A 23,172-nucleotide genomic window follows, 5' to 3' on the forward strand; every position below is an offset into this window, starting at 1 on the left:
CGGGAAAACTGGTCAATAGCCACTAGGGGCTGTGCGTTGGCAAAACCATGGGACAAAATATATGTGGCAACTGTTTTCAGGCCCTGGACAAAAGGCAACACAGACTGTGACCCTCAGAGTTGAGAAACAAGGTGAGCCCCCTGAGGGCATGTTCTAAACACCTGGGGCAGGGGAACAGAGTCCAAGCAGAGCAGGACAGTCTCACTGAGTTGAGGCAGAGACTCAGGGGTTCAAGACTGAGTCCTTCCCCTGAGTTCAAGATTGCAGGGGAAGGACTGCATGGATACCTGTGCCCTTCCTGCACCCAGGCAGGTAGAGACCTCGCCCTGCCTCAAAGGCACACTCACATACACCTTGCATATTCTGCAAGGGCAGTACCCAAAATTCTGAGTCTGCCCGGTTGGCAGCATAGGCAGGCTCTGTGAGGCCTAGCAGAGTGGCCTCTTCAGGGCTGACTGCTGGATGGAGATTACCAGAGGCTGAAAAGGGCTGGGAGATGGAGTTCTGGCCCAGTCCGAATGGAGAGACTTTGCTGAGAACCCCAGAATTCAGAAAGGCTGAGCCTCAGGAATAAGCACCATGCCCTAACTCTGAAGACAAAAATCAAAAAAGACCTACACGTGGAGTGCCCGGTAGAGCATGCACCCCATCTCAAGGTGCAACTCTTGATCTCAGTGTTGTAAGTTCAAGCACCGCACTGGGTGTAGAGATTATTTAAAAAATAAAATCTTAGGGCGCCTGGGTGGCTCAGTTGGTTAAGCGACTGCCTTCAGCTCAGGTCATGATCCTGGAGTCCCGGGATCGAGTCCCGCATCGGGCTCCCTGCTCAGCGGGGAGTCTGCTTCTCCCTCTGACCCTCTTCCCTCTCGTGCTCTCTATCTCTCATTCTCTCCCTCTCAAATAAATAAATAAAATCTAAAATAAATAAATAAATAAATAAAATCTTAAAAAAAAAAACCTTAAAAAAAAAAATAAAATCTTAGGGGTGCCTGGGTGGTTCAGTTGGTTAAGCGTCTACCTTTGGTTTGGGTCATGATCTCGGAGTCCTGGGACTGAGCCCTGCATCGGACTCCCTGATCAGTGGGGAGTCTGCTTCTCCCTGCCTCTCACCCCGTTTGTGCTCTCTCTCTCATTCTCTCTCAATAAATAATCTTAAAAAAAAAATTAAATCTTAAAACACACACACACACACACACACACACACAACCCAAAGAAAGAACAGAACCATACTCAATAGGATCAACAAGAATCACCAGAATAAACAGTAACCACTGCCTTACAGAATAAAATGCAAAACCCTTTAAAGGAAAAACAGCTGTCAACAAAAACAATGACCCAAATGTTGGAATCAGCAAACACTTAAAAACAGTTATTAAAGTTTGTGTACTTAAGTGAAGGATTAACAAAATTAGTTACCAGACACGGAATCCTGGCAGAGAAATAGAAACTATAAAAAAGAACCAAATGATTTGGTGGCTCCTCAAAAAGCAAACACAGAATTAGCATTTGATTTAGTAATTCCACTTCTAGGTATACAACCAAAAAAATTAAAAGCTGAGACTCAAACAGATGTATGTATATTGATGTTCACAGCAGCATTACTCACAGGAGCTAAAACGTAGAAACAAGTGTCCATCAACATACAGACAAACAAACTGTGGTATATCCATACAATGGAATATTATTCAGCCATAAAAAGGAATGAAATTCTGATACATGCTATGACATGGATAAACTCTGAAAACATTACGCTAAGTAAAATAAGCCAGACACAAAAGGTCTAATATTACACAATTCCACATATATGAGATACCCAGAATAGGCAAATTCAGAGACAGAAAGTAGCTCAGAGGTTCCCAGGGCTGGAAATAGATGGAAATGGAAAGTTAGTATTTAATGGATACAGAATTTGTTTGGGATGATGAAAAAGTTCTGGAAATGCATAGTGATGATGGCTGAATATTGCAAATGTACTTTATGCCACTGAACACACAATACGCTTAAAAATGACTAAAATGGTAAGTTTTATGTTATGTATGTTTTTCCACAATTGGGGGGGGAAAAATTCTAGAACTGAAAAGTACCATAACTGAAGGAGAAAAATCACTGGATGAGTTACAAATAAGAAACTGCAGGATATAGATCACTGAAGACTTTCTATTGAAAGATCAATAGAAAGTATCCAATCTGAAAAACGGAAAGAAAAATAGAAAAAAACTAAACAAAGCCTCAGTGACCCGTGGGACAATATCACTGGTTTAACATAGTGTAATTAGAGTCTAAGAAGGAGGGAAGAGAGGATGCAGGGCAGGTAAGTTGTTTTTTTTAGAGAGAGCGAGCGCGTGCATGCGTGTGCATGGGGGGAGCACAGAGTAAGGGAGAGAGAGAATCTTAAGCACACTCCATGTCCAGCACGGAGTCTGATATCATGACTCTGAGATCATGACCTGAGCCTAAATCAAGAGTAGGACACTTAACCGACTGAGCCACCCAGGTGCCCCAGGGCAGATAAATTATTTAAAGAGATAATGGTGGGGTGCCTGAGTGGCTCAGTCAGTTAAGTGGCTGCCTTGGGCTCAGGTCATGACCCTGGGGTTCTGGGATTGAGCCCCGTGTCAGGCTCCTTCCTCAGTGGGGAGCCTGCTTCTCCCTCTCCCTCTGCCACTCCCCCTGCTTGTGTGCACTTTCTCGCTCTCTTTCCCTCTCTGTCAAATAAATAAAATGTTTAAAAATAAAAATAAAAAAATACAAAATACAAAAGGTATAGAGTTAAAAAGTCAATGGAGGAAATAAAATGTAATACTAAAAAATTCTAAGTGAACAGGGCAGAAAAGGAGAAACAGAAACAAAAATCAGATGTAGGCTTCGGCCCAACCACACCAACAACTACATTAAATATAAATGAACCATACACTCTAATTCAAAAGCAGAGATTATCAGGAATGACTGGGTGGCGCAGTCAGTTGAGCATCTGACTCGGATTTGGCTTGGGTTGTGATCTCGGGTGTCGTGGGATCAGGCCCCGAGCTGGGCTCCACACTTGGTGTGGGAGACTGCCTGGGAGACTCTCTCTCCCTCTCTCTCTACCCTTCCGAACCCCTTCACGCTCACTTGCTCACTCTCTGTCTCTCAAATAAATAAATTGGTTAAAAAAAAAAAAAATAGAAATTGTCAGACTAGATAAAAAATTAAGACATAGCTATATGCTGTTTACAGGAGGCAAGCTTTATTAAATATGAAGATAAATAGAGTGGGAAAGGTAAACCACATAAACTGTAAATACAAAAAAAGCTGGTGAGGATATTTTAAAAAAAGTCCAAGTAGACTTTGAGAAACGAAATATTACCAAATATAAGGAGGTTCATTTCAAAATGATAAAAAGGGACAATTCATGAGGAAAACATAACAATCCTAACTGTACATGGACCAAATAACAGATTCCAAACACATGAAGTAAAACTGATAGTATTACCAGGAAAAATAGATAAATCCATAATCATAGCTAGAGAATTTTAATACTTCTCTCTAGTAATTGATAGAACAAGCAGACAAACAAAAAACCTATGGGGGGTGGCGCCTGGGTGGCTCAGTCAGTTGAGTGTCTGCCTTCAGCTCAGGTCATGATCCTGGGGTCCTGGGATTGAGCCCCATACTGGGCTCCCTGCTCTGCGGGGAGCCTGCTTCTCCCTCTCTCCCCCCCACCCCTACTTGTGCTCTCTCTCACTATCTCTCTCTCAAATAAATAAAATCTCTAAAAAACAAACACCTTGTCTGAGGAAAGCATCTGCATCCTAGAGACTGACTGGAAAGCCAGGGCTCTGAGTGAACACGCTAACCTCTGCCTCTACAGTTCTCTTCCTGCCTGCTCCTACCTACAGGTCCTGGGCCTGAGCCACGGCCTCCAGCCCAGCCATCCCACCTGCAGACTGGCTGCCCCCCACCGCTCATGTCCTTCTAGCCTGCCCATTTCTCCTGCCTAATGGAGTTTTGTGCAATTTGGAGTTTTTCCATGAACTGAGCCTTGTATTAAAAGAGCCTTTAGGAGATTTATGTTAGAAACCAAGGACCTCCCTTCAGCTCTGAACAGGTTTTTCCTTCGATCCCAACACAAAGATTTATGGACCTTTCTAGTTGACTCAGATTTGTGGATGGCTTCTCCCCCTTTCCTATTCTACATTCTTAGTCCTATATATATATATAATAGTCCTATATATAATCAGTCCAATAAAATACGAAATAACCATGAAAAAAACAATAACAAAAACTTGAAAAGATACAGAAAATTTGAAGATGACTACCAATCAACTTGTCCTAATAGACATTTATAGAACACTATATCCAACAACTATAGTATAAATATTCTTTTAAAGTGCACATGGGAAAAAATAAAGTACACATGGAAGGTTCACCAAAATAGACCACATATATTCGGCTGTAAAACAAGTCAACACATTTCAAAAACTGAAGTTATATAAGGTGTTTTCTAGCCACAATGGAATTAAATTGGTAATTAAAAACAAAAATGTATCAAGAAAATTCCTATTTGAACATCAAATAACATATTTCTAAATAAACCACAGGTCAAGGAAGAAGTCACAAGGCAAATTAGAATATATTTTTAGTTGAATGGTAATAAAAATACAGCATGTTAGAATTTGTGGGATAAAGCTAAAGCAGAGAGAAACCTTATAGCTTAAAATTTTCACAAGATTTAAAATTGGTAATTTATCGCCAACAACAAAAGAATGAGTGGGCACGCCTGGCTGGCTCAGCTGGAGGAGCATGAGACTTTTGATCTCAGGGTTGTGAGTTCAAGCCCCACGTTGGGTGTAGAGATTGCTAAAATAAATAAATACATAAGCTTAAAAAAAAATGGGTGATTTGTACTCCCATCTTAAGTTTAAAAAAACAAAAGGAAGGCATATTAAATCCAAAGTAGAAAGAGGTACAAAATAAAGAGCTAGAATTAATGTAAGAAAAATATACAATAAGAAAATCAGCAAAAGTTAAAAAACCAAAAACCTATGGTAATTCCTTGCAAGACTGATCAGGAAAAAAAGAGAAAAAATACAAATAACCAAAATCAGGAATGTACAAGATATCATCAGAGATTTTATAGACATTAAAAGAATAATAAGGCACTTTTATGAACAGCTTTATGCCAATATATTTGACACTGTGGATAGAATGAAAAATTCCTTGAAAAACAGAGCTCACCAAAACTGACATGAAAGAAACTCTTGGTAGCTCTGTATCTAGTTTTTTTTTTTTTTTAAGATTTTATTTATTTATTTGACAGAGAGAGAGAGAGAGACAGGAGAGAGGGAACACAAGCAGGCGGAGTGGGAGAGGGAGAAGCAGGTTCCCCACTGAGCAGGGAGCCTGATGCGGGGCTCGATCCCAGCACCCTGGGATCATGACCTGAGCCGAAGGCAGACGCTTAGCGACTAAGCCACCCAGGCGCCCCTCTATATCTATTTCCAAAATGAAATCTGTAATCAAAAACCTTTCCATAAAGGAAACTCTAGGTCCAGATAATTTCACTAGCAAATTCCATAAAAAATTTAAAGAAATACCAAAAACACACATTACAAGAAAACTACAACCAATATACCTCATGAAAGTACATGTAAAAATTTTTAATAAAACATTAACAGATTAAAATCAGCAACACATGAAAAAGATAATATATCATGGCCAAGTGGGGTTTATCTCAGGAATACGGGGTTGATTTAACATGTGAAATCAGGAAAACCATACGATCATCTTAATAAATGCAGAGAAAGCATCTGGCAAAATTTAACGACCCTTCATAATAGAAACTCTCAATAAACTATGAATAGAGGGGAACATTCTCAATCTAATAAAGGGTATCTATAAAAATACTCAGTGGTGAAATACTGACTGCCTTTGTTTTCCCCCTAAGATTGGAAAAAAGACAAGTATGTATCTTCTCATTACCTCTATTCAATTTTTTTTTTAAAGATTTTATTTATTTATTTGACAGAGAGAGACACAGCGAGAGAGGGAACACAAGCAGGGGGAGTGGGAGAGGGAGAAGCAGGCTTCCCGCAGAGCAGGGAGCCCGACGCGGGGCTCGATCCCAGGACCCTGGGATCATGACCTGAGCCGAAGGCAGACGCTTAAACGACTGAGCCACCCAGGTGCCCCATCCTCTACTCAATACTTTATTGGAGATGCTAGCTAATGCAGTAAAGACAAAAATAAAAGCATACAGACTGGAAAGGATAAAGTAAGTTGTCCTTACTTGCATATGACAGGATTATTTATACAGAAAACTCTACATAATTAAAAAAAAGAGAGACTCAAACCATTAAGTAAATTTAGAAAGGTTACAGAACACAAAGTTTCAGTTGTATTTCTATATACTAGGACAAACAGTTGGAAAATGAATTTAAAAAATAATTCTATTCACAATAGCATCCAAAAAATAAGGTATTTAGGAATAAATTTAAAAATATATACACAAGACTTCTATGCAAAGCTACAAAACACTGAGAAAAATTAAAGAAAAGCTAAATAAATGGAGTTCATGTTCATTTATGGGACATCTCAATAAGCTTGAGATGTCCATTCTCCCCTAAACATCTATACAGATTAAGTGCAATCCCAAACAAAAAAAAAATCCCAGGAGGAATAAAGTTGAAGAACCGATTTCAAAACTTGCTATAAAGATACAAAAATCAGGACAGTATGATAATGGCATAAGGATAAAGAAACAGATAAATGAGGGCGCCTGGGTGGCTCAGTTGGTTGGGCGACTGCCTTCGGCTCAGGTCATGATCCTGGAGTCCCGGGATCGAGTCCCACATCAGGCTCCCCACTTAGCAGGGAGTCTGCTTCTCCCTCTGACCCTCTTCCCTCTTGTGCTTTCTATCTCTCATTCTCTCTCTCAAATAAATAAATAAAATCTTAAAAAAAAAAAAAAGAAACAGATAAATGAAACAGAAGAGAAAGTCCAAAAATAGATACAAACTTATAAGGACAACTGATTTTCAACAAAGGTGCCAAGGCAATTCAATGGGGGAATGAAAGTCTTTTCAATAAATACTGCTGGAAAAACCTGAAAAACAAACAAAAAAAATAATCCTTAGCTCTTACCTCATACCAAAATTCAAGATGATCACAGACCTAAATGTAAATGCTAAAACTTTATATAAAGCTTCCAGAGAAAATGTTGGAAAGTATCTTTCAAGATCTTGGGTGTAAGCAAATATTTTTTAGAGAAAACCCCAAAATCACTAATCATAAGAGGAAAAATTTGGTGAATTTGACTATAACAAAATTAAACATTTCTGCTCATCAAAAAAGACTATTAATTCATTTCGATATATATATAGCCCATATATAGATCCCCACCCTGTGATAATTTCAACATACATATAACATACATATGTAAAAAACAACTTTGTTCTCAATTAAAAAAAAAACGTGAGAAAATGGAAATGCAAGCCACATTACTGGAAGAAAATATTTTTCTTTTTCTTTTTTTTTAAGATTTATCTGAGAGAGTGACACAAAGAGAGCACGTGAGCATGGGGAGGGGAAGTGGGGGAGGGAGAGAGGATCTCAAGCAGGCACCCTGCTGAGCGTGGTGCCTGACACTGGACTTGATCTTGGGACCCTGAGATGATGACCTGAGCCAAAACCAAAAGTCAGACGCTTACTGAGCCACAGACACAGATAAAGCCAGCTACAAGGACACATGGTTTTTCCCAAGGCCAGGCAGCAGTTGTAAAATGCCACCAGGGCCTCTTTTGAGTGGTTATTGCTTCCTTACCAATGACACCCCAGAAAAGCTTTGCCGCTTTCACTTATTCCTGAGGGTACACATAGCAGTACTCCCTAGTGAACCCCACTTCTCTTCCCTCCTAATTTTGCCTCGGAAACAGAGCAATCCAAAACCAATCCCTGTTTCTCTTTCCCCTCTTCTGAATCCTTTTGTGGGAACCCAAACTTTACAAATTCCTTTCCCTCAGGAAGGGCACCATTCCAGAATTCCTGTGGAATTCCCTCCTTCAAGGCAATTGATCTGACTCGGTAAAACTACAGGATTTTGATCCTGGCTGATTAGGTCTTAAAAAGATGCTCTGCATTATGAGTCAGCAGGGAAATGAGACGTCACTCCCCATCCACCAGGATGGCTCAATTAGAAAGACTGTCAAAACCAAATGTTGATGAGGCTGTGGAACAACCAGCATTCTATCTGCTGGTGGGTGTATAATGATGTGACCCCCTATAAGAGGAAGCCTGTCCCCATCCTGTGAGCGAGAGTTAGCTTCTAGGTATCTACTCAAGAGAAATGAAAACAATCCATGTATATGTTCATAGCAGATTTATTCATAATGGCCTCAAACTGGAAACAACTCATATGTTAAAATGGATCAAAACATTGCCTTATAGTCATACAATACCACTCAGCAAAGACTGAACTACTACCTGACAACATGGCTCAATCTCAGAAACATTATGCTGAACTTTAAAAGAAACCAGACACAACAGAACACTTATTGAATGATCCCATTATTTAAAGTTTGAAAACATGCAAAATTAACCTGGTAGGACAGAAATCAGAGCAGTGGTTACCTGTGAGGGGGGGTGGGAATTGACTGGAAGGGGGCATGAGGGAACTTTCTGGGGTGATGGAAATGTTCTAGACCTTGACTGGGCTGTTGATTATCCAGGCATAAATTTGTGAAAACTCATCAAACTGTTTATTTAACATCTGTGCCTTTCACTATGAATTTTAGCTCAATTAAAAAAAAGACAAATCAGTCTTGGCTCATTCTCAGAATACTATTTCACTGGTAGATTAAGAAACTACCATTTTCAGTCATAATTCATGAGATCCCACTATAAATTCTGTCCATATTCCTAAAATATTAAATAAATACCCTAAGAGTTATGGAAAGATAGAACATACATATTTTGGGGGAACGTTGATTTGCTAAACTCCAAACCAAACCTATGAATATTCATTTACCAGGAGAGTCACAAATCAATTCTAGGGGTTGGGGGAAAGGCTGATATTTTGTGCTGCCTTTCTGCTTGTATTCCCCATGGATTATTTCACTTTTCATGACAACCCTGTGAGATAGGACTATTATCAACTCATCTCCATTTTACATTTGAGGAAACAGGATCAGAGAGACAGAGTGGCTTGCGCAGGGTTACGAAACTGGCAAGCAGTAGAGCAAGGGTCTGAACTCAGGCCTCTCCAGCTTCCAAGCCGGGCTCCCCATCACTCTGCTCCCTCATGAGCTAAAGGCAGGAACCTTAAAAACTTAAGTTTTCTAAAAAGATCCAACTAAACCAAAACAAGCTAAAATCCAGATCAGGCCTCGTGGCTACTCCCTGTCTCCAGTTCACCCACCACCCTTTTGTCTCAAGAATGATCCCCAACAAAAATCCTTTTGGAAACTCCTCTTGGCTATTTTGAAAGAACCCTCAATTTTTGAAAATCCCTACAGCATGCCAAAATACGAAAGAAGCAACAGAATCAATCATTAACTTTGTAGAAGAAGCGAAGGAGTGTGTATGTGTTTGGTAGTAAAGCCATTTTTCAAGTGGAATCTTATACCAGACCTCAGTTCAGGAAGTAGGTAAAGGTGAAGTCACTCTCTGCAGACCCTTGCCAGCCTCCAATTTCCCATGGCTACCCCCTAAAAGCTTCTCTTTGACTTTGTGTGAAGGACTCCAGGAGTTCTGGCTGATCCCCTCGGGCTAGCATTCACACTCCTTCAAAGTTAAGATCACTGCAGCTTCTTCCAGTGCCCCTCCCGTGTCCCTCCCTCTCGCCTCTTTGTCCTAAATTGATGGGACACTGTTCTCAGGGCAATCTCCAAAACCATCACTTTACTAGTTACACGCACCTGCTCAAACATCTAACTGTTATCTTTTTATGGGCTTAGGCAATCCCCTCAGTCTGGCCCTCCTCATCCTGCCCACTCCTGCCATTCATCCTCACCCCCTGGCTCACAGCATGCCTTCCTTCAGGGACTTCCCTCAGCACTAGCTCTGAGCTCTAGAAGAACTCCGGGCTGACAAAAATGAGGACATGTGGATCTATTCTCTGGAACTGTCCTTCAATTGTTTCTTGTGTATCAGTCTTACCTCCTCACAAAGACTGAAAGTTTCTACAAAGTCATCAAAAAGATCTTCCTTTTGATCTAGCAGAAAGTCCCTGGAGTCAAGGAGATCTGAATTTAAACCCTGGCTCTGCCACTTACTGGTTGATTTACATGGGGGAGTCATTAGTCATCTTGAGCCTGTTCTCTCAGGACTGCTATGAGAAGGGAATTATTAACGAAGTTGATCATATCACAGGCGAATGAGCTTATATATTTGTTTCCCTTTTCCCACCACACCATGCCCACCACAGTGGCAGACACACAGTCAGTGATTAATAATTTCTTTGTTACAATTCCGCCAAAATGCAGCAAGGACCTGCTCTGGGCAAGTCTGCCTCTGCGGGAGCAAAAAGACATAGCTCTGCTCTGTGCCCGTCTTAATTTTGTTGACGACTATATTTCAAGACTTCAAAAAGCCAGGTCTGGCAGAACAGGAAGCAAGCATTTCAGGGCAATCACACTCAAGAATGCCTGCCAAGGCGATGCAAGGTCCAACCACACTCTGATCCAGAAAGCTAATGGACAGATTTACTGGCTTGCAATGAGGACAGGGGCATAATAAAACTCAGGCTGTTCTGAAAGCACTTGCAATAAAGATGAGCAAAAGCTTTCCCAGGGGAAATACTGGCTGGCTCTTCCTGCTAGATGAAATCAATGAGCCCACCTAATTGGAAAACCAAGAAGAACCAAGGCCTAGGGGGCTGGGAGGTTGAAAAACACCACCAATGGCCGTGTGGGCAGCAGAACAAGCCCCGAGAAGCCTGCCCAGACAGAAGCGACACTGCATACCTGTGAAAGCGTGCTGCTCTCACATTGAGGACACTTTCCTGCTGGTGCCAACGCCAGAATCTTCTCCATGTGTGGAAGGCCGCAGGCAGGACTCTCTGCTCGAAGTGACTGTCTGCTCTGGACCGCAGCCGCTGCAGTATAACAAAGAATGACCTTTATTTGTACTTTATATTATATTTAAAAAAATGACCTTTAAGGGTTGCACTCTAGAGGGAGGGTTGCTTTCTACACAAAATTGAGAAAAAGATTAAAATCATTATTTTTAATCTTTGTCGCCATGATAGGTGAAAAATGAAATACGATGGGTAAGAAATTTTTACTCTAGGTTAAGTATCTCTTCACATACTTGTGTGTACATACACACACATATATACATGTATGTATCTAAATGCTCTGTCCTATGTACTAAGTGTTCATACCCACTCCCTGTACTATCTGACTGCCAGTGTTTAACTCAGTGATGTACATTGACTTTTTGAACCTTCAGAAATTTATCAGTCCTTTGTCACGTGTATTATCAACATTGTTCCCACCCTGTAATATATCTTTTGATTTTATCTATGATGTTTATTTGTAATACAGATTCTTTAAATTATTATGTAATTATGAAAAGCTACTACTATTTTACTGTTTATCACCAGGAAGATAAGACAACTGACATAAAAAATATATATATATATATGTGCGTGCGTGTGTGTGTGTGTGTGTGTGTGTGTGTGTGTGTATGTGTGTATGCTTCCATGATCCAAAACTCTGGGGGGACAGAAGGATATATGTATTTGCGGCACTTTTTAAAACAGGACCTCAAATTCTTTGGATTTCCTCCTTCCCTGAGAAGTCCCCCCCGCCCTGTCGAATCTGGGCGGGACAGTGACTGCTTTGCCCAATAGAGAATGGTGAAATGGCCATGTGACTTCTGAGGCTGGGTCATAAAGGGCCATACAGTTTGTGTGTTGTTCACTGGGGCACTTTTGGAGTGAGGAGCAACACAGGAAGTCTGACTACCCTCAGGCCACCATGCTGTGAGGCAATCCAAGCCTCTTGGAGAGGCCCAGTGTAGGTTCTCTGGTTAACAGTCCCAGATGCGCCCAGCCTTCGAGTTATTCCAGTCCAGGAACCAGCAATGTGAGGGAAGAAACTTCCTAGAGGATCCTAATCCCCTGCCATTGGAATCTTCCCAGCTGAGGCCCTAGTAATCATGGAGCAGAGACCAGCCATCTTTGCTATGTCTTGTTTCAATTTCTGACTTACAGAACCCATAGGTATAATAACACGGTTGTTGTTTTAAGCCACTGAGTTTGGGGTGATTTTTCACATAGCAACAGATAACTGAACAGTAAGCATATGTGTGTGTGTGAATATATGGTATACATACTCCCACGCACATGGAGGAAAAAAGATACCAAATTTACTTACCAAATGTTATTTTAAGATTACGGGTGTTTTAATTTTTTTCTTTTATCTCTTCCTACACTTCTCAAATTATAATGTCTATATATTGGTTTTGGGCATTTACATTTTCAAATGTAAATAAAAGTAGAAGCAACAGTATAACGAAACTCCATGAACTTACCATCCAGCTTCAACAATTGGCTAACATTTTGCCATTCTTTCCGTATTACTTTTTTTTTTTTTAAGATTTTATTTATTCGACAGCTAGAGAGAGAGCACAAGTAGGCAGAGTGGCAGGCAGAGGGAGAGGGAGAAGCAGGCCCCCCGCTGAGCAGGGAGCCAGACATGGGGCTCGATCCCAGGACCCCAGGATCATGACCTGAGCCGAAGGCAGCCGCTTAACCGACTGAGCTGCCCAGGCGCCCCTCTTTCTGTATTACTTTTTAAAAAGAAAGAAACCCACAATAAATATTTTTATCTTTTCCTGAAATAGAAAGAACTGATGTTCTCTTTAAAGAACTTGATGTTCTCTGATGTCATCTCCTTAGATGACATTCAGATTGTTAGCCAAAGATTCGAAAAAAAGCAACAGCAACTAAGCAGGGCTCCTACTATTTTTCAGACCTTCTATATTATGCAGGCCATGCAAGAGCAGTGTGGAGAGATAAGAATACTGACCCTTGACCTTCCACTACTGTTGGACCCCAGTGTCAAGAGGCTCTTTTTCCAGGGGGAATATGAGAGACTCTCTGCTTCTTTTCCACCTTGAATAAATACAACCTTTCGACCCTGGCACTCAGTTTCTTTTTCTAAAAGGTCTCTGCCTTCTGTTGAGCTTACATTAAATGGGCTTAAGAAACCAAGTGGCAACGTCCTTTCAGAAATAGCCACATCATCCAAAGGAATGTCAAAGAATGCAGCAATTCTAAGCATTTTCTAGGTGTGGAAGGCAAGCCATGCCCGGGGCTGGCACCACCGAAATGCCAAGAACTGAGATGATCTTTAGGAAAAACTCTGTAGCAACCCATGGCGGTTCGTCTGTCTGTTCACTCGTTTGTTCATTCATTCATCTAAATATTAGTTGGCAGCTACCCTTTGTCCACACTGTGCTAAGGAGAAGAAAGAGACAGGGTCTGCCCTCAAGTAGCTCACAGTCTGGCAGGGAGAGGGGCTGGGAAACACCTAGGCACAGAATACACTGACAAAGTCACAGGGGGCTGGGGGAAGAGGTGACACTGGAGCTGAAAGAGTCGGAGGGACAGAGAACTGCATGTGAGAAGCACATTCAGAGAAGGACCAGCAGCTTAACTGGCCAGAGCACAGCTGGGAAGGAACGAAAGGGCTGGTGACAGGAAAGGCTGGAGAAGTAACCAGAGCCCGGCTCCCACAGGGGTTGGTACACCTTGCTAGAAAATTCAGATTCTCTCCCAGCACTATGAGGAAACAGCCAAATTCTTTAGATTCCCGTGTGAGACTCTAGAGGCAGATGGAGGAGGGGGTGGAGGGGGCAGGAGTTTGCTTTGTGTCCCGCCCCCCAACCCCATTTCACCAGGGATGGCCAAAATGAGGCCTGGACAGCACACTAACCCCTGCAAGGCCCACGCAGACACTCCTGGTTGAACACAAACTCCCCCAAGCCTAAACGTGGCCTCCAAACCCTTCTTGGTTCAGCACTCTAGACAGTTGCAGCCATCATTCGAGCTGGCCTGCAAGATCACACTTACTTGCCATCCTGGTGCTAAATTACAAGGCCTATGGGAGCAGGAATTTTGTCTGCTTTCTATCAGGCACAGCGGGTGCTCAGTGAGTCTTTTTCTTTTTTCTTTAAGATTTTATTTATTTATCAGAGAGAGAAGAGCATGAGCAGGGGGAGTTGCAGGCAGAGGCAGAAGCAAACTCCCCGTGTAGCAGGGAGCCCAATGCAGGGCTAGATCCCCGGACTCCGGGATCATGACCTGAGCCGAAGGCAGATGCTTAGCCAACTGAGCCACCCACGTGTCCCTCAGTGAGTCAAATGGAACTGAAGCTAGGGGTCCCGGCTGGCTCAGTCAGGAGAGCATGCGACTCTTGATCTCAGAGTCTTGAGTTGGAGCCCCATATCAGGTGTAGAGATTACTTAAATAAATAAAGCTTAAAAAAAAATGGAACTGAATTCTTTCTCAATCTGCCTTTACTAATTCGCCAGCTTGCTCCCCATGTCCTCCCGCCTGCCATGGGTACCTGTCTCACACTGTTCAGCACTGAGAACACGGCACTTATGTTCTGTACTTTTCCCAGTATTTCCTGCAGCTTGGCTAACTAATAGAGTAAATGAGTAATGATGTGAATGGAATGGCTAGTAAGAGATCATCACTCTCAGAGAGTGCCTGTGTTTTCACAGCACACGAAGGAATGGGGTTTACGCAGACTTTCCACTATCACTAGAGGGGCCGGGGGGAAATACCTTTGAGCTTTTCACAGCAGCACCAAGACCTCTTAGCAAAGGTCTTTTCCAAGAATCTTTCCAAAGCAAATGGGTCCAAGAATGTAAGCCTGTGGAGTTACTTGCAATGAACTACTCCATACCTGCTTGTATCGCCTCTTCTGAGTATACTGTAACCACGATCTGATACACTTGCGTAGCAACGATATTCTGAAATAGAACACATAACATAACACATACTGCCTATCGCACTTTCAGGTTTGGGGTTTTAAAAATGTTTGTTTTTAAGGCCAGAAAATCTGGGTGTAGTTACATCTTCAGCGTTAAAGGCACCCTATCAGTTTCACTCTAGGAAACAGGGAAAAAAACCTATTATTCAACACAAAATCTGTTAGCCCCTGATTTGGGGCTATGGCTTGCCCCCAAATTTTGACAATTTTCTTATAAACCTAATTAGACCACCAAGCACAGTGTCTCTGGAACTTAGGTAATATGTATGAAATCCCCTATCATGAACTTCCTGGTTTTATGACCAAACTCTGGGACTTGTGGAGGACCACCTGGGTCTGTGACAAGCTCTTTCCACAACTGTGATACCCAGAGTGAGAACTACATTCAGTTCTGTAAACCAGGATTTAGAATAATGATAGACCCTGATAACTCCAAATTTAGTTAAATATTGAGATTCTCAGCGACTCATTAAAAAAAGAAAAATGCTCCAAAATGGGACCTCTAACTATGTGAATTAAGTTGATTGTACTATTGGCTAGGGGGAGGGTATATTGAACATTTCTGGTGTTCAATAAATTCACTTACTTCACTCAAGTAAGTGAAGAGTGGTTACCTCTGAAGAGTAAGACTAAGGGATTGGAGGGAGGGATCCAGGCAACTTTTATTTTTCACTTTATACCTACCTTCCTAAACACTGAGTTTTCCTCATGGACATGTGGTGCTTTTATTTAAAATTAGGGACACCCTGCACTCTTCAAGACTAAGCCACAAATACCCACTTGCCTGAGCCTGCTTTTTAACACTATCAGTGCTTGAATTCTAAGATGTGACTGTCACTAAAGCCTGAAGGATTGAGGCAAGGAGCTAGCAGGCACATACTCCAAACTATGGTGACCAAGAACCAGTACAAACATCTTTATCCTACCTCTCATCTGATCAGCCAAAAGGAAAATGCAAACTTGGGAACCAGTGGTTTACAGCAGGGCCTTTCTGAATCTACCGAGGAATGCACGGAAGGGTAAATGCTCTCTCCTGGAGAACAGTCAGTCAGTCCCCGGAAAGCCGAAGGAGAAGGCCAAAGTCCCCACCTGCAGCGGTCCCAGGCAGCACACAGTGAGGGGAGCTGCTCTCTCTCTTCTCTCTGCTCAATCCGAGTCTGCCAGAGGTCCCAGAACCTGTGCAGCAGCTGAAGCAAAACAGAAAAGAAATGGAAGTTTATTAAGGCAAAAGGTAAAATCTCTCTTGACCTATTAGCAAACCCTTGCCCCAAGAGACTATTAGCTCCCCCAGAGGAGGAATTCTATCTCAATTTGGAGTACCCAACATACAGCAGGCTTACAAAATAATCATGGCTAAGCTACATGGAGCTGTTCTAGGCCAACATAAAAGGCAAAAAGATGAATTTTCCAGTCTATGGAAATCAGAATGAAGAAGCTGAAGCTATTCCTAATCTGGGCCTCATAGAAGACAATGCCATTTTAAAAGTTAAAACTTATCACCTATTACTGCTCATGACGTAGTCTTGCCAAAAAAAGTGTTTAACTTCAATCTAATCAAGCCCTTAGATCAAACTTCTAATTTATAGGAGCAACGTTTAAAAAAGGAAAAATCAAATGACATCAAATGGAAACAGATAAATTGAGAATATGGAATATTGTATAAGGCCAAATAGCCAGTCTTCCTATTCCAAAACTCAGTGTCATTGAGGGGGAAAAAAAAAGTATACATTATGCTAAGTGAAATAAGCCAGTCACAAAAGGGCATGTACTATAAATATGAGGTCCCTAGAATTATAGAGACAAAAAGGAGAAAGGTGGTTGCCAGCTGCTGGGGTCAGGGGAGAGGAGAATGGGAAGTTATTGTTTAATGGGGACAGAGTTTCAGTTTTGCAAGATGAAACAAGTTCTGGAGATGGATGGTGGTGATGATTGCACAATGTGAATGTGCTTCATGTCACTGAACTGTCCTCTTAACGATGGTTAAGATGATAAATTTTGTTATGTGTATTTTAACACAATTAAAAAATAAACGTGTTAAACAAAAGAAGTGGGGAGGACTGTTATTAAGAGCCTTACAAGACATGACCAAATACAGTAAGTAATCAGATCTTAGTTGAATCCTGGTTTGAAAAGGGACATTTTGGGGGTAACTGTGAAAATGTGGATATGGCCTGGGTATTGGATAAAATTAGGGAATTACTGTTCGTTTTATTAGGGATGATAACAATACTGTGGTTATGAAGGAAAATGTTATTTTTGGGCAACGCAAGCTGAAATGTTTAGGTGTGATGTGTCACGATGTCTGTTATTTACTTTGAAATGACTCTGCAAAAAAAAAAAATGAAGAATTAACTATTAACAATTGGCTAGTATTTGAATTTAAATGCTAAGTATACAGGTGTTTATTCTACTACTCTTTATATTTTTCTGTACATTTAAACATTTTCATAATGAAAAACAAACAAACAAAAAAAACCCATCCTCCTATACCCAGAAACATGATCTGTAAGTAGAGATAGAACCTTTGTTGCCCTCAGGTAAACCAACCAGTGAAGACAACAAACTTACAGTGCAAATACAACCAAAGCCGCCTGGAATGCAAGACTCAGAATGTACTCCCTAGGTTAGGGTTAGAATCCATCCATAGTCCCTGACCTCTGAGTCAACTATCAAGTTTCTTAGCAGAGATAAAAAACGGGATTAAACTAGGGAAAACCAAGGCTTACTCCCTCAGCTGGTAGGGCTAACTAGAGAAAATGGACACTAAGGTTTTGGGGTCTAAAAGGTCTGGACAAATCTTAAAGCACAAAGGCTAAAAGACAATGGACGTCAGAGGTCCCTCTATACAGATGACCCTTACCGTGATGTCATACTGCTGGTGAGCGAGATTCCTTCTTATTTGCTGGAAATGGGCATGGGTCACATTGTCTTTTAGGGCTCGAAAACAGAAGTGCTGTGAATAGAAGGAAGGACACAACCAGTTACAAATCAGCAGCGTCTGTACAAGTAAGAGCAGCGCCCGAGTCGAGTAGCGAGAGGCCCAGGCACGGATGTTCACAGCTGCTCCGGGGTCCCGGAGCATTTCTCTGCTTTGAGATTCAGCTGGAGTCTGCTACAAGCCAGCCCGCACAGTAGGCACTTCATAAGTAGCTGTCGAACTGCTCCCCGCCATCCACTGACACTGCCCAGGAGCAAACACACCATGTCGCCTCTGACCAGGACAGATCCCAATGGCCGAGATGGGAACACGACGGACAAAGGTTAAAAACATCAACTTTACCTCTCAGAAAAAGAGACTTTTAGCTTATGGTAGTTTCTCTTTTTAAAGCCATGTTGGGGGTGGGGGGTTCAAAACGCACCCCCAAATGCAGTTTTGCAAGAGCAGAATAGAAGGAAGGGAAGGAAGCCTTGGTGAGTAGGGGGGTTGGGGTAGTGGCAAGACATGTGGGACTGGCTCCAGCTCCATCAACACTGCCTCACATGTGACCTAAGCAAAGCCCTGGGTTCCAGTTTTCTGAGACAGAAGTGAAGTGATTAGAGGTTTTCATATTGTGCTCTGTGGAACCGCAGAGGCACCTGAAAGTGTTGGAAGACCTCCTCATGTGGTGAGGGTACAGGAAAGCAGTGGTAGAACAGGGACTGCTCCCAGACCTTGCTTCATCCACAGCATCTCTACTTTGATCGATTTTACAGATTAGGCTCCCAACATTAAAAAGGGAGTCCGCCCTTGGGGTCATGAGTTCAAGCTCCATGTTGGGGGTAGAGGTTACTTAAAAAAAAAAAAAACATAAAATGAAGGGGCACCTGGCACTCAGTAGAGCATGTGACTCTTGATCCGGGAGTTATGAGTTCGAGCCCCATGTTGGGTGTGAAGATCAATTAAGAATAAAATCTTCAAAAAAATAAAAAGGAGGCCTGCCATGTAAAAAAAAAAAAAAAAAATGCAGGACTAGATCACCTCCAAGATTCCCTTATAGCTCCAGACCCCTCTGATCCCACATCATTACCCTTTCTGATCCAAAATGAAAACAGGGACACTTGCAATGGAACAGAGCTCCATGAGTGAAGCTAATCCCATAACCAGATACACCTGAACAGCATGCTGTGCGTCTGGGTCCTCCAAACGTGGATGTCTGAGCAAGGCTGCTAAGTATTTCTGAAGCACCTACTCTGTGTAGACAGGCTTTCTGTTATAAGGCGTGCGTTCTCCTTACCACATACTATATAGCTTATAGAGTGATTTTTCCCTCCAGGTTCTCGAACATGGTAACTTCACATCTTGGACTTTGGCCAGTTGTGTTTAAATATTAAACACTAAAACTTTGGTGGTTCCTGCAAAGATTAAAAAAAAAAAAAAAAAAAAGCCTCAAGAGGCTTCCATGCTCTTACCAGCAAGCTGCGCCTCCTGTGTTCTTCTGCCACCTTCCGCTGGGCCACTTCTTCGGCATACAGCAGCACATCTGCCAGGGAGTTAAGGCCTCTCATCTCAAAACTGTCCCCACCCTCACACACTGTGGTCCCAGGGACCCACCGGAAGAGTCTTGGCTGTGGGGGATACCAGGTGTGCCAGGTGGGCTGACGTCCACCTCCATCTCCTCCTGATGACCCAGGGAGGGGACGCAAAGGGAAACCATGTGAGTGGCTTATCAAACAGTTGGCCTTGTCCTCCTCCCTTCTGATGCCCATTTGATGACAGGCAAAATAGCTGAGATAAATTGCCAGAGATTACAGTAAACATTTCCAAATCACCCCATCTAAAGCATTCCTGTCTTCCTGCCTCCTCTGTTTTGGCACCACAACCCAGTCAGATGTTTCAGCTAAAAACCTTGGAGTTATTTTCAAACCTTCTCCTCCCACTCCCTCCATCTACTGGGCTGCCAAGTCCATCTGCTCTCCTCGGAAATCTCTCCTGCTCTTCTGTCCCCGCCCCCAAAGCCCCACAGAGCATCTGACTTGGCCCTCACACAGACTGGCAAGAGTCTCTCGCATATCTGCTCCCCCTGAGCCGGCTTTGCCCCTGTAATCCAAATCTGTCCTCTCAAGTACAAACCTGCTGCATCGCTCATCTTCTTACACACCTCCAGAGGATCCCCGGTGCCATCAGGAGAAAGCCCAAGCTCCCGAGCACTGCACGCAGGGACCTACGCGCTGGTCCCAGCATGCCTCTCCCCGCGCTGCCCTACTGCCATCTACGCCCCCTCAACTCACGATAGGCCCTGTCGCCGTCCGTCGGTCTTTTCCTCACCTCTGCCTGTGTAAATGCCATTCCTTCCACCTGAAACACCCTTCCCGGCTTCTCTGCTAGGTGACCTTGTCATCCTCTAGGACAAAGTCAACTCGAATCTGCACAATAGCGCTCGCAGGATGTGACACGCACCTTTCTGACAGCACTTACCACACCACACTGCGCAGCCCCGCTTTCATGTCTCTTTACCCCGCTAGACAACGAACTACTGTTTGTCTTTGAGTTTCCTCATATTCCAAAACTTAGGCAGGAGCTTAAAACAAAGGGAGAGTCTGATGAACAAATGAATGTGCGGATGGACATCTCCAGTTCGAATCTGCACAGCTGGGCACGTACTGCAGCAGGGGCAGTGATCAAGAACATGCACACCAGAGCCAAAGGCCTAGGTTTCAAACTCCCAGCTCGGCCAATGACATGCTGACGACTATTTAGCCCCCCTGAGTCTCTGTTTCCTCCCCTGTAAAACGGGGATAGTGACATCTACTCCACGGGGTTGCTATGAAGATTAAAGAGGTAATGCTTAATGTCTGCACATGGTAAAAGACAATGGAAGCTAGGATCATAATGTTAGGGCTGCCAAGAAAAAGACCACCACACCTATTTCCACCACCTAGTGGGTAGAGAAAAGCAATGAAATGACAACATAAAATTCAAGATAGTGGGATTATCTCTGAAGGGGAGGAAAGGGAATGCAATCATGGATGAGCAGACAGGCTATTAGCAGTGTTTGAATTTTTAATTTGGGTGGTAGGTACAAAGGTGTTCGTTTTATTACTATTCATTAAACTGTAAATGTATGTTATACATACTGTTGTGTAAGCACACTTCCAGTTAAACAGAAAATTTTAAAAAGAAATCAACAGACATCATGACTACCTCATATTGTCCAGTAATCGTTTCCCACATATTCCCGGCCCTTTGTTTTAGAGGCTGCTGCACTCCTGCACTCCTAAAAACTGGTGATTAGCAAGAAGACAAATGTATATACAATTGGGAGAATTTCAAAGAGAGACAGGGTTATTAAATGAAATATACAAATACACGTATTTTGTGTGTGTGTGTGTGTTTGTGTGTGACACCTTAAATATCAGACATCTAAAGTAGGCCGGCTGTGGTGGTGGACAAGGCTGGGTGGCTGAAAAGGATACAGTGTTTCCAGTGAGTGAAGGCCCTCCGCAGAGCCATCCTCCGGGCCAGCCCCTCCACCCGGGCATGCTGGGCGTACAAGCTCTCCTTCCGCTCCCAGGCCCACTGCCAATCAGAGAAGTGTGTCTGGAGCATAGTGACCCGGTGGAATCGCTCAGCCATCTCTGCAACAAAGAAAATCACTATGTGCTGCCCCCTGCAAGGCTGAGAGATGAGCTAGATCTTATCTTTAAGATAAGCTGCACCCTACTACTGACACTCGGCAGGGATTTGAAGCTGTTCTTACAAAGCATGCTAAAATAAAAGTTTTTTTAGGCATGGGAGGGTTATTTGGAAGCCCTTAGCTACACCTCTTCTCTCCAAGGAAAGAGAATAGGTCTGTGATATTAGGGAGGAGGATGCTATAAAATCAGTTATATCAAAAAGTTGAGGTTTCTAGTTAACTCCTGAGGAGCAGAAATGGCAGCTGCTGTTTTCAAAGAAGACTCTTACTTTTGCCTCTTAATGCTAATGTCTCTCGGGTAGGGTGTGAGGGACTGAGTCGACACAATGTGGTCACCATGCTGGCAAAAGTGTTTCTGAGCTTTAAGCCAGGCTGACCCTTCTTTTAACACTAACTAGCCAATGGCCTGATGAACTAACTTAAGTCCAAGAAGTGGGAGGGAATTGGTCCTAGACTTCAAATGCTGAAACGAGACGCACATTAGTCTGCAGCTTATCATGCTAAAGAGCTTAATGTCTTTGGCTCCAGGCTTGGGCAACCAGACAGTGGGTCTCCGCATTATCCTCAGACAGACACAAACTCAAACTCAAACTCTCCCAAGAGACAGCCCTGGCCTGGCAACCCAGGAGGTTTCTGCAGAGAGCCTGAGGTGAAAGCCAGCCAGCATCTAGCACACTGCTTGACTCACTTATGTGTGGGCTCAAGAAACCAAAATACAAAAAAGTACCAATGATCGTGACCTACGTATTATTACTTGTGAACGCTAACTGGGAAACTAAACCATAAGAATAGTGTTAAAAAATATAATGGTTTACTGCTGTCATTGTCCATGCCTACAGATAATTTATTTTGTATTTTTGAATAAAAAGACATTTGTATATTCCTGATAACTGAGTGCAAGAGCCATGTACCAATGTACTGCTTTCAACTTAAATCACTGAGGCATTTTTATTACTATTCTGTTAAAATCAGGATTTTAGTGTTTGCCATCACCAGATAAAAAGTTAAGCAGCAGCCTTTCTGTGGAGAGTAAGAATAACTGTGTACAAAGTAGAGAAATATCCAATTATGTGACAACCTTTGTGTAATAAAACTTTGTTTAAAGTTAAAAAAAAAAAAAATCAGGGACTCCTGCGTGGCCCAGTTGGTTAAATGTCTGCCTTCCGCTCAGGTCATGATCCAAGATCTAGGATTGCCCAGGTCTGGGATCGAGTCCCACACTGGGCTCCTTGCTCAGCAGGGAGCCTGCTTCTCCCTCTGCCTGCTGCTCCCCCTGCTTGTGCTCTGACAAATAAATAAATAAAATCTTAAAAAAAAAAAAATCAACATTATAAATCACATGGATTACATCACTGGGGAGAAACAGAAACAATCCAAATATCTATGGATAGAAGAATGGCTAGATAGTATATTAAGGTAGACCATCCTGCAAAATGCAGACAATCATTAAAAAAAAAATAACATTTATGAAGACTAAAGGTATAGGAAAATGTTGTTAGTTGTGGGGAAAAAAAGCAGGATACCAAGTTGTACATATCATATTAATCATAATAATAGTATTTATAGGATAATTA

General features: G+C 42.5%; 1 protein-coding gene across 2 annotated transcripts in view; it reads right to left on the reverse strand.

Moving 5' to 3' along the window:
* Positions 1-23,172, reverse strand: part of SFI1 (SFI1 centrin binding protein) — a 94,207-nt gene that overhangs the window by 13,620 nt on the left and 57,415 nt on the right. For both annotated transcript variants that reach the window (XM_028124710.2, XM_088019288.1), the window contains 6 exons: positions 21,378-21,539; positions 19,374-19,444; positions 17,845-17,937; positions 16,074-16,171; positions 14,898-14,964; positions 10,941-11,071 (listed from right to left, as the gene is read on the reverse strand). In XM_028124710.2, coding sequence (XP_027980511.2) covers positions 10,941-11,071; positions 14,898-14,964; positions 16,074-16,171; positions 17,845-17,937; positions 19,374-19,444; positions 21,378-21,539 — 622 coding nt within the window. The remainder of the gene's footprint in view (positions 1-10,940; positions 11,072-14,897; positions 14,965-16,073; positions 16,172-17,844; positions 17,938-19,373; positions 19,445-21,377; positions 21,540-23,172) is intronic.

The sequence above is a fragment of the Eumetopias jubatus genome, unplaced genomic scaffold (assembly GCF_037043125.1).
Source record: "Eumetopias jubatus isolate StellerSeaLion01/CBP00866 unplaced genomic scaffold, mEumJub1_p1.0 scaffold_16, whole genome shotgun sequence".
NCBI classification, from domain to species: Eukaryota; Metazoa; Chordata; class Mammalia; order Carnivora; family Otariidae; genus Eumetopias; species Eumetopias jubatus.